Raw genomic sequence first — 11,890 nt, 5'->3', positions numbered from 1 at the left:
CTAGAGCTGAGGGAGGGGAGCTGGGGGGAAACCCTGGGTCTGAAGGAGGACTCTGGAACTGGGAGGCTGAGGGAGGGGACGGCTGGGTTTGGGAAAGCCACGGAGATACAGGTCTGTGTTGTCAGAGTTTAATCTGAGCAGAAATAGAGGGGAGCACTCTGGTGCTCTCCTTTAGTCCCCACAAAAAGTTCCAGACATATTCCAATGTCTCAGTGTCCCCAGCACTTCCCAGGCCCTTGTCTTTCAGCCTTGCCCCTCCCCTTTAAACCCCATCACTGTTAACACCCCTTTCCAGGACTCACGTTACCCACTGCCCCATACATGGGTATGGGTGCTTTTCCTCTAGGGTCGCCCCACAATACATGGTGGGGCAGCTAGGCCTGTCTCTGAAGCAGTCCTGTCTGCTGCTCTGGAACATTCTGCCCATTTCCAGATGATGACGCTGAGCCCTGAGCTCTGCTGAGCTCACCCAATTCTAGAGCAATTAAGACCAATCCCTTCCACTGCCCAGATCCCAGGCCAGAGGCCTCAGACTCAGCCAGTGTCTGGTAGGGGCTCTGAGCTGACCGTGGCTGGCCAGCCATATCTGGCCAGGGCTCCCATCAGCGTCGCCTTCCAGGGCCTGAGCCAGAGGCCCAGTCTGATGTGGCATTGTCTCCCAACCTCCTTTGGGCTGGAGATGGGTAATGCAGGCGGCGGGCTGGAATCATGGGGAGGGGGCCACCCCAGGGCTGTGACCGGGCTAGCGGGTGGGAATCCATCTCACCCCTGGGCCCCCCTCCAGTGCCCCGCTGCCTCATCAGGGCCCTGGCTGGAGTGTCCTTGGAGACCCAGGACTTCTTGATCTGTGAAGGGGGAAAGAAAAAATGAGGTGAGCAGTTGCTGGGGCTCAGTTGGTGGTGTGCCAGCCTGGCACTCACAAGGCCTGGGTTTGGGCCTCAGCATCATATAAACCAGGCATGACAGACACACCTATAATTTCAGAGCTCAGGAGGTGGAGGCAGGAGGATCAGAAGCTCAAGGGCAGCCTGCTGAAACCCTGTTAAAATGAGGAGGCAAGGGGCTGAGAGATGGCGGGGCAGGGAAAATGCTTGCCATGGAGCCGCGAGGCCTGGGTTTGGTTCCCTTGCACTCGTCTAAGAGCTGGGACTGCCAGGTAAGCGCTGGAAGGCAGAGACCAGTGACCCCAAGGCTCCCTGGCCGGGCAGTCCATCTGTGCAGTGAGACACTGTCCTAACACTAAAGTGAGAGTGCAGACGAGGACCTCCAGCATGGACATCTGGCTCAACAGGCACACACAGGGGCACGCCTGTACACACACACACACACACACACACACACACATCACACACACACCACACACACACATCACACACACACCACACACACACACATACACACAGGCACACACAGGGCACGCCTGCACACACACACACACACACACACATACACACACACACACACACATACACACACCACACACACACACACACACACCACACACATACACACCACACACACCATACACACATTCACACCACACACACACACATACACATCACACACACACACACACACTACACACACATACACACAGGCACACACACACCACACACACATACACACACCATACACACATACACACAGGTACACACACACCACACACACATACACACCACACACACATACACACAGGCACACACACACCACACACATACACACCACACACACACCATACACACATTCAAACCACACACACACCACACACACACACCATACACAATACACACCACACACACACACACCACACTCACACACACCACACACACACATCACACACACCACACACACACACACCACACACTCACACACACTACACACACACACACCATACACACACACCACACACACACATAAGAGGAAGAGGGAGACGAGTGAAGATCTTGGGGCCCACAGGGAGGGAAGTGGAGACCTGGGACCCCAGACCCACAGGGGATGCCTCTCCTCTTGCCGTGTACCTGGGGAAGGACAGGAAGCAGCTGAAGCCATCTAGGGGAACAAATATTTGTCGAGGGAGGGGAACCTCAGTGGAGGCGAGGCAAGGACCTTGACCTGCCCCACACCCTTTTCCTCTAGCTTCACTGACAGGAGTGATTCCACTCCAGTTACCAGGGGTCAGATAGGGAAACTGAGGCCAGCAGGGGTTAGCTCACTGAGGGACATAACCCCACCTGCCTGCATCCTGGGTGAGGTTACTTGTCTTCCCATATGGCTCTGCTTCTTCTCATACAGCAACCCATCTCACAGTGAGAGAAACTGAGGCTCAGAGGCAAAACCATTCCCAGGGCTATCCAAGCACTCCCCCAGACAGTTGCAAGGGGATTCTCAACCCCCTCCTTTTCCCCAACACCCCCATGGACACTCAGATCTAGGAAGTCAACATGTCCTACTGGGAGAGAGAGCTGAGTTCCAGCCCGTCTCGGGTGCCTCAGTCTCCCCATCTGTGAAATAGGTAGGTTACGTTTAACCACTTAGCCAGGCATGGTGGTGCACACCTGTTATCCCCTTAGATGGGAAGTGGAGGCAAGAGAATCAGTTCAAGGCCAGCCTGGGCTATAAGACTCGCTTTCAAAAAAAGAACTTGCTTTGGGGTTCAGTGTTCAAGCAGGGCCTCCCCGTCTCTCTGCCTCGGTCCTTATCTGGGAGTCTCACCTCATTGTCACCATCACTGGAGCCAGAGAGCTGGGACAGGCGGCTGAGGTCCCACAGAGAGCGGCTGGGCCTGGTTGGGGGACCACTGGCTGTCCTGGTACGCTGTACACTCCTCAAAATGTCACTGAGAGCTGGCCCTGCGGTGGCGGGGGTCTCCCGTCTGTCCCCCTCGAGGATGTGGCAGGCAGCCAGACGGTGAGCCAGAGGCCTGTCGGACAGCAATGGGACCACAGGACGGCGTAGGGCCACGTGGTGAGGGCTTCGGGGCAGCTGTGAGCCCTCAGAAGGGCTGGACACCGGGCTTCGAGCTGGTGCTGGTGGGAGAGGCCTGGAAGCTGCATACAGGACACGGAACTCCTGGCTGAAGGCATCCGCGATTTCTCCTGTGAGCAAGGTCACCAGGCCTCGGTGCAGGCGTGAATCACTCCATGTGAAGCTAGGGATGTAGAGCGGTCGTCAGGATCTGTGCAGGGTGGCACCCACCCCAGTCCCCAGCTGCTATGATCTTAAGTCATGATCTCACAGGCCTCAGCTCCTCTGGTGAGTAGGACAAGAAGTATCTACCCTGCTGCTTGTCATAACCAACCTGGGGACAATATGAGATAAGATACTTATATCATCAAGCTGGGCCTCGTAATAGCGGCTGTAATCCCAGCACTCAGGGGGCTGAGGCAGGAAGAATTACACAGTTCCAGAAAAGCCTGGGCTACGTGAGACTAAACAAACAAACAAACAAACCCAGGAAAGCTGTATACTGATCACCTGAAGTCAGATGAGCTTCAACAACATGGGCTCTGCTCTGTCCCCCACTGAGGGATATCTAATTGCCTCAGTTTCTTTATTGTGAAATGGGGTTGGTCTTCTAACACCCACAACAGGACCATTTTAACTTCCACAGGCTCCCCAGAAATGCTGCATTTCCTAAGCATGTACACTGTACACCAGGATCCAAGCAATACATCTGCCACATAGAGCAAGTGCCCTGCATGGGTTGCCTAGGGTGGTACCTGCACTGTCCTCGTCCTTCACATGGCTGAGGCTCTAACATCTCAGGGCAAATGTGAACACATGACACAGTAGGGATTCCTCTTACTCAGTTCAGGGGCCCTGCACGTGTCAAATACCCCACTATGGCCTCAGTGGACCAGCGTTAAAGCAAGATCTCCACGTGCAGGCAGAGCTCATATCAGCACGAGCGAGTTAGCATTATGTGAGGGTCCTTCGAGTGTCCTTACCTTGGCAGGACAGTTCTGGTCCCTTCAGCCTGTGGTGGGACAGGCTATGACCCCTCCCCCACCCACAGCAGTCAGGGAACCTGAGGGTCTGTGAGGTCACCAAGTTCCATGGCCCAAAGGCTTGAGGGCAAGGGTGCTGGCCCATCTCCAACCCAAGGACTCAAGAGCTCCTGAGAGGGACACGTTGTATTGGGAACCAGGAACACTCCAAGTGCTGACCCCTGAGCCAGGACGAGGGGCAGGAGGTGCCATCCAGGAGGTCACGGGAGCCCCCGGCCTGGCTTGGGTGCTATCCACGCCGCCAGGCCACCATGGTCCTTGGCTGGCCACTGGTTCTGGTGTTGGTCCTGTGCCCGGGGGCGACAGGCATCAAGGACTGCGTCTTCTGTGAGCTGACTGACTCCACTCAGTGCCCAGGCACACACATGCGCTGTGGGGACGACGAGGATTGCTTCATAGGTCACGGAGTAGCCCAGGGCGTGGGGCCCATCATCAACAAAGGCTGCGTGCACTCCACCAGCTGTGGCCGTGAGGAGCCTGTCAGCTACATGGGCCTCACCTACAGCCTCACCACCACCTGCTGCTCTGGCCAACTCTGCAACGGGGGTGCTGGTTCTGACACAGGGACCCCCAGCCTGGCCCTGAGTCTGCAGCTGCTCCTGGGCCTGTCGCTGCTACTTCAATACTGTCTGTGACCTACAGGAACTGCAGGGCCTGGGGCTGTGCCCTGTGCCCCCCGCCTCCACCCCTTCCCCCCATTAAATGGCCAGAGGTGCAGTCTGCCTCCTGTGGCCCTGGCTTCCTCCGGGCTGGCAAGGCCCCTGACATGCCATCGTGAGGGGTGCGGCCTGTGACTCTCACTGCTGTGCTGTGCCCCACTGGTCCTAAGACGCACACCTTTTCACTTTGCTCAGGTGCCTCTTTGTGTCCGCGTCACCTTAGAGTTCGTGAAATACGGTAAAAGACAATAATACCAGATGGGGTTTCAGAGCACTTTTTTTGTGGGGCAGGGATGCTTTTTGAGGCAGGGTGTCCTAGCTGAGGATGGCCTTGACCTGTGTGATCTCCTTTCTGTTGGATGCCACCACGTCCAGCTCTGAAGCACTCACGCTGCGTGTCAGGCACTGCTCTGTCCTCTGGCAAAGTCAAGAGGACAGTGACACTCTGAAGCATCGTGGTCTCAGGGCTGGAGGGTCTCAAAAGGTGAGCAGGACCAGCAGTGCCAGCACCAAGTGGGGACTTGTAGAAGCGCATGTCCCCACCAGTGGCCAGGTGAACGTAGACAGCTGTGTTTCAGCAAGCCTGCTGGGTAAGGCCTCCCTTACCCTTCTAGAATGGTGGTTCCTGGATGCACCTCATATCCTGGGTACCTGGCCACGTCTGGAGGATTCTGTGATTGTCATGCTGAGAATGGGTAAGGGGCACCACTGACATCTGCTAGGTGGAAGCTGGGTGAGGCTCGGTATGCACATGGAAGGGGGCCCACAATAGTCTGACCCCTACCATTTCATCCTGAAGGGAGGGTACTGAGGCACAGGAAGGGAGTAAGTTGCCTGAAGTCATACAGCTAGTAGCTAGCAGGGTTAGGATCTGAATCCAGGCCATCTGGCACCCAGAGTCCATGCCTCAGTTTCCCAAGTTGGGATTCACAAGGCGAGAGAGAGACACTTCAGGCCACTCCCCTGGCCAAGAGCAGAGACAGCCCTGAGTGATCTGGCGCAGAACACCTCTCCAGGAAGGGGAAATGGATGCATTTAAAGGTGAGCACAGAGCCCCAGAAAGGGTGTTCCTCTGGCGACCCCTCCCCCACCACCTGAGCAGTTGAGGGAGGACTGGGTACAGGGTGTCATGAGGGGACACACCTGTAGGATCCCGAGATGACCCTGTCACCGTCCAGCAGCAGAAACTTCTCCCGCACATGGCCGCTCACCTGCCGTCGCCTGCGGCTCTGGAAGGTGTGGCCTTGCACAGTCCGGACGTCCAGGTTCTGGAAAGGGCATAGTCTATGATCCCACGGGTACTGTCCCAGCATCCACAGGGCCACTGATACTAAATCTTAGATTTGGGGATACCTAGCTCTGCCTCAAGGATCCTTTTAGGACAGCCACCCCCTCCCCCAATGATATGGGTTTCAGATCTTAGGGAACCCCAGTGACCTACGAACCCATGCAGAAGTCCCCTCTGAGGACTAGGGACATTTAAATGTCTCTGGCCTGGTCCCTACCTCAGTGGTCCAGGGGTTCAGCCCCAGCTGCTGAGCTAGTGCCAAGAAGGCGGGCAGATGCTCTCGGTCAAGCAGTAAATAGACAGGTACCCAGCGGCGTGTGGCAGCATCCACCATGTCTGTGAGCAGGTCAGGGTCAGTGAAGACATCCATGACTACGGCCACCAGCTAGGGTGGGAAAGGGAGAGACACAGGATGGCGAACTGTGGCACCTCAGGCAGAGTGCCCTGGGGACATATGCTTCAAGGCCTGGCTTCCATGGGATGATCGGGGGCCGCAGGGAGACACCTACCCCAAATCTGTCCTGCATGGACGGCGAGCCAGGCTGCCCTTTAGGAGATTCCAGTTTCCAACTGAAAACTCTTCAATCCCTAGTTGACTACAGACTGTCCCTTACAATGCCAAAGGTCCACAGCTCCATGTCAGGGCTGGGTGCTGGCAGGCAGGCAGGCTAGTCCACTAAGGTGTGCTGAGAGCTTGCTTAGTCTTGCAGGCAGACAAGGTTATGGTGGCATCTGACTCATTAGCCAGGTCACACCGTACAACGAGCTGAAATCGAACCGTGCCTGTTTCCTGTGCCCTCTACTCCTGGCAGGCTGTACATACTAACCCACGTAGACCACTGGGCACTGGACCCAGGGAAACCCAAGACTGCTACCTAAGGAATGGGGCGTCAGGGGGCCACAGAGTGGGGAACCACACCCAAGGCCTTCCTGGAGGAAGCCAGAAGTCTCTGGTTTGGTATAAAAGGGGGGCTCCAGAAGCAGGGACACCAGGTCTCAGTAAGAGGCCTCCAGGTCTGGGGGGAGAGAGGGAAAAAGCCAGGGCCAGGGCCAGGGGAGCATGGGTATAACCTTGCAAATTCCAGGAGGGTATGGGGGAAAGCCTAGGCACTGGTGTTTGGGGGGAGGGGTGACACCCACCTTTCGAGCAGCCTGGATCTCCTGGCGTACCAACTCTTTAATGGGTGGTTGGCCTTCGCCCGGTGGCTGAGTGTAGAGCTGAGCTCGGGTGATACCCTTCCAGGCAGTGTCCTCCGGCCAGCCCAGCCGCAACACGGGTGCCGGCTCCTCAGACTGCCCAGGCCAGTAGGTCAGGCTGCCAATACTCCCATCAGGGACAGCGGTCGCTGGGCCTGCTCCACATGGCTCCTGGCTTGGTACTGTCCAGTCTTCAGCAGCTGCAGCGAGGGCCTGAGCCTCATCTGCACTCAGAAACGGGGGCAACCTCTCCTGCTGCACGCAGGCCCGGAAGGCCTCTTCCCCACTGCTCAGCAGTGCTTCCAGAGCTAGCCGCTGGCCCTCAGAGTACAAGAAGCCAGGGCTGGCCTTGGTCAGGGCTGGTTCACCAGCCTCCAGCCCCTCTCCTTCCAAGGCAGCCAGCTGGGAGGCCGCCATTGGAGTCACACAGGGCCTCCAGAGGCCAGTTCCTGGAAGGTCTGGATCGCTTTTGGGGTCTGACCATCTGGGGTTGTGTGATAACTATGTGGCCACCCAGGGTAGCCCTGAGTTTCCTGAAGCTGTCCCTGACTCAATCTCTACAGACTGTCCAGGCTGATTATCTGACCATCTATCTGATCACCATGTGCCTAATGGCCACCTGTCAGCCATCTCTCCCACTGTGGTACATTGAAGGGATGCCTCTGCCACTTGGAGTCAGTGGTCTTGGATGACCCTTAGCAGCTTCAGGCCTGTCAGAACGATTACCTGCCTGCCCTGATAAGCCTGGCTACCGGCCAACCACTTCCAGGTAAATGGCTGTTTGCATATCCCTGGTCGTCCTGACTATAATCAATGGCTCCAAGGGCTGCACCAGATCATTTTAGCACCCAAAAGACAGGAGGATCAGTTTCTGAGTCTCAGTAAACCTTCCTTCCCACCAGCTCCCACCGGCTGAGACACCTCCCAGTTAGGCCTGCCATGGAGACCATGGTCTTCCCTGCAGGTACTTGCCAGACCTTCAGTGAGAACCTTCCCAACTTCAGGGTAGGGAGGTGGCCTCTGCTGGGATCCTAAGACCAGTCTGAGCCCTAGGCAGCCACGAGTGCAGCCTTCCACCCACTAATCCAGAGCCTAGCCTGGGTATCTACCGGTTTCAAGGTCTCCTGGCTGCACCTACTTCCTGGACAGGAACCACCCTCTCCTACCCCATGTACCTCTCAAGTCTGGAGCTGGTCCCAGGCAACTGGCACCACAGAGCCCCGAGGAAACACTGGAGTATGGCCAGGGGTCCCTTCCGTGGACCCCCGAGTCCCACTGGGTCAGGCCGAGGACCGGCTTAGACGCTGCCTTTCCCTTTGTAGCTCTTCCGGGACTCTCCACCCGACTGGGCGTTGGAGCCAGGGACACAGCCCCTTGTGCAAATGCAGGGGGAGGGCCTCCTGGGCAGCTCGCTCAGGGACTGGCCATTGTCGTCCCAGCTTCCAGGGCAGTGCTCACCTGTTCCCACGCCTTCCCCACACCCCAGCACCAAGATCTCGGGAAAGATTAATCCTAGGAGGAAGCAGACACCCGACACCCAGCATGGGTGGGACTCTAATCAGAGGCAGAGCGCTGCACAGGAGCACACCACCCCTCCCCAGTGCTTTGCCCACCATGGGGGGGGGGGTCACCCATCCTGCCCCATCCCAACTTCATGAACACACAGGACCATCAACATTCAAAACGTTTTTTAATAACAGTAAGATCCAAGGTTAGTTTTTGTAGCCGCGGCTAGCCCTTCTGCCTCTGGCACGTTCGAACTTCCGGCCCTTGGAGCGGACATAGGGTCTGTGGGGGAAAAATGGGGTGAGAGAAGCCCAGCTCACAGTGGCCACTGGGGCCTGTTCCTGTAATGCCGGGAACTCCTTCTGGGCTAGGAGAACGAGAGCCTTCACGGGGACCACCAGAGATTGGTACAGGCTCTGGGTAGCCCACAGTTTTGACCACCCCCCACCAGCCACCGTGGCTAACAGCTATGGGGGACAAAGCCTGAGCTCTTTGCCTGATACTCACTTGGTATGGCTGTGTGGGGTTCCTGGGGCCTTGCCAAAATGCCGGTATACCTCTCGGCCCTTCCGAGGACCTGGCCAGGGAGGGAGAGTTTAAGTAGAGACCAGGAACTTTGACCCCAGGGAAGGCTCCCCAAACCCAGGCCCGCCCTCAATGCAACCCTCACTCACCAGACAGGAGCACAGTGCCACGGCCCTTGGGAGACTCCAGGGCCAGCTGGTCGAAGGTGAGGATCTTCCCCCCAGCCTTGAGGATACGACTTCGGGCGCGGCTGCTCACCCGCAGTGCACACACCTGAGGGGCAGACACCAGGCGCTGTGGGGACTGTCACACATCCTCACAGAGCACCGAGGACAACCAACTCCACCAGAACCGCTCCAGTGGATGGCAAACACCCCCAAAGCTTCAGGCCCAGGCAGAGTCCCTGTCCTTTGTTACGGCAAAGAAATGGAGGAAAAGCAGACGGTCCAGCCCAGGAGCCAAGCTGTCAGCAGTGCGCACGATGCACAAACGGCAGCAAGCCAGGGTGCCATCACCACACGGCACAGCTGGAGTTCGCCCGCAGAGGTTCCCTAGGCCCACGCTGGTCACTTACCTTCAGTTTAGGCACTTCGAGAATCCGCACATCATCTGTGACCGTCCCCACAACCACGGCTGTCTTGTTCTCTCGGCCAGGAAGCTTCATCTTTCGGATCTGAGGAGCAAACAGGTTAAGTCACTCTGCATGCACACCTGTCACCTAGAAGACCAAGACCGCCAATGGCCCAGTCCCCCCAACAATGACAAGTCTCTGAAGGCTCTGCCTGCCATTTGCTGTCTTTATGTACATGGGAACACAGGCCAGACTCCTCCTCCAACCTCAGCAGTCAACCAAGCACAGAGCTCTGCACTGCCTGCTGGCCTCAACACAGGCGACCGCGAGTCCTTTGGTGTCTAGTGCCCAGCATCCACTCCAGATCTATTTCTCCTGCCCAGGTACTAACCATCCGAGACAGGGACAGAGGTGGCCGGTTAGTGCGACTCATAAACAACCTTTTCAGCACAACCTGATTGAAGGTCGAGTTGGTTCGTCTGGCCAGAAACCTGTACAGCTGGAGGGAACAGCGAGAGTGGTCACGTGACTGCCCCTCCCCCCAAACGTAGGAAGTACCCAGTGCTCTCCCACCCCGCCACCGTCTGGTCCCCCTCTCCTGGCCGATGCAGTGGCCAGAGGCTTACCTTGACCAGCAGCCGCAGGTAGATGTCCTGGCTCTTGGGCTCCTTGCGCCTGACCTTTCGGTCCTTGTTGTGGCGAATGTCAACACCCTGTGGGAGGTGAAGGAACTACTACAGAGCCAATTCCTAACCTGGACAATCGCCCCCTCTGTTTGCTTTGTTTTCTCTTTTTCCAAGACAGCGTTTCTCTTTGTAGACCAGGCTGTCCTCGAACTCCCCGAGATCCGCCTGCCTCTGCATCCCGCCACCGCCTGGCTGCCCTGTTATCTTTGGTGACCTATACAATTGCTACTTATCCTTCAGGCTATTCATTCGACAACTCAAACCCAGGCCCACCACCAAGCCTCTCAGCAGCTTCAAACACTCTCAGTTAAGATTTCCAATCTTGTCTTGTTAGTGGTCCAGAGCAGTGACCGACAGTAACAGGCGTGGTATTACTACTGTAAGTTCCAGACAAACCAAAAATCCCAAAAGGACCCCAGGAAGACTAAAACCGGAGGGGTGGGTGTGTGCTCCGCCTACCTGACATTTCCCACGATAAAGTCGGGGCCTGTTAGCATCCCTCCCACACTCCTGAACCTCAGTGAAGCCCTGGCTCAGAATAAAAACTACGATGACATCCAGCCAGCTCAGTCTACCTCAGAGCAGCTGCTTAACGTGCAGAGACCCTGGGTTCTATGCCCAGTACCGGTGGGGGTTCGATCCTGGCAAGGACGCTTACTTCTCAAAACTGCCCCCAATCTGGAAAACTGCCCCAAAAAGCCAACAGCAGATTCTAGACATGGAAACATCTCTACGGATGACAAATGAGACGCTCACTACTTCAGAACAGCCCTAGGAAGGCGGAGGCTTCAGTTATCATCCCCACACGTTTGCGCCCACCCGAGCCAGACCCAATCCCGGGAACGCAGAGCTCCGCTTCCCACACCAAAGCTAAGGAAGCAGGGCCAAGAGGTGCTTCCAGCAGCAACCCGAGCACGCGAAAGGCCGAGGCAACGGTGCTGCCGCGAGTTCGGGGCCAAACTGGACCCGCGGTGAGCTGCGATCAGCCTGGGTTACAGAGTGAAACTTGGTAAGGGACGGAGGCTCCGGGGCGCCTAGGGCCGCCCGCCGGCCGCGACAGGTCCCCGCCGGCCCCCACCGTCTCCCCCGACACCCGCCGCGGCCGCCCGCACCCCGCGGACACGCTGCGAGCCGGCCCCGCTGAGGATGGCGGCGGATGGGGCAGCCGGGGCCCAGGGGCGCTCACCATGATGGCGTCTCCTGCCCGGCCAGGTCCAGAAAGACAGAACTGCGCCGGCGTGGGCGGGGAAAGGGCGCTCTGCGAGGCGCGCCCGTGACGCTTCGAGGACGCTCTACCCTGAGTCGTGTCTCTCGGTGGTGTATCGGTGACGCCACAAGGGTGCGACGCGGCGCTCTACCGCAACCTGGGTTTCTCCATGGTATATTGGAGGACCGGCTACAGAGGCCCTCAGAGCAACCACAGAGGAACCGATGCGGCACCGAAGAAAAGG

The 11,890-nt window shown here is 57.4% G+C and overlaps 3 protein-coding genes across 3 annotated transcripts; 1 reads left to right on the top strand and 2 right to left on the bottom strand.

Annotated features, from left to right (window-relative positions):
- Positions 1-114: 114 nt before the first annotated feature.
- Fam83e (family with sequence similarity 83 member E) lies at positions 115-8,736 on the bottom strand. The gene is made up of 5 exons (XM_006981943.4): positions 7,095-8,736; positions 6,172-6,339; positions 5,810-5,934; positions 2,713-3,148; positions 115-845 (listed from the first exon to the last, which is right to left on the bottom strand). Exons 1-5 carry the CDS (start codon positions 7,566-7,568, stop codon positions 603-605), a joined length of 1,446 nt encoding a protein of 481 aa, XP_006982005.1. The 5' UTR covers positions 7,569-8,736; the 3' UTR covers positions 115-602.
- On the top strand, positions 4,041-4,925 carry Spaca4 (sperm acrosome associated 4). Its single transcript, XM_006981942.3, has one exon. It carries the CDS (start codon positions 4,259-4,261, stop codon positions 4,640-4,642), a length of 384 nt encoding a protein of 127 aa, XP_006982004.1. The 5' UTR covers positions 4,041-4,258; the 3' UTR covers positions 4,643-4,925.
- Positions 8,737-8,822: 86 nt separating the features above from the next.
- Rpl18 (ribosomal protein L18) lies at positions 8,823-11,759 on the bottom strand. Its single transcript, XM_006981944.4, has 7 exons — positions 11,626-11,759; positions 10,380-10,466; positions 10,145-10,252; positions 9,757-9,855; positions 9,332-9,455; positions 9,165-9,234; positions 8,823-8,939 (listed from the first exon to the last, which is right to left on the bottom strand). The coding sequence occupies exons 1-7, from the start codon at positions 11,626-11,628 to the stop codon at positions 8,864-8,866; spliced, it is 567 nt and encodes a 188-aa protein (XP_006982006.1). The 5' UTR covers positions 11,629-11,759; the 3' UTR covers positions 8,823-8,863.
- Positions 11,760-11,890: the final 131 nt, after the last annotated feature.

This window comes from Peromyscus maniculatus, chromosome 1, assembly GCF_049852395.1.
Source record: "Peromyscus maniculatus bairdii isolate BWxNUB_F1_BW_parent chromosome 1, HU_Pman_BW_mat_3.1, whole genome shotgun sequence".
Classification (NCBI taxonomy): domain Eukaryota; kingdom Metazoa; phylum Chordata; class Mammalia; order Rodentia; family Cricetidae; genus Peromyscus; species Peromyscus maniculatus.
This window is presented reverse-complemented; position numbering and strand designations above follow the sequence as displayed.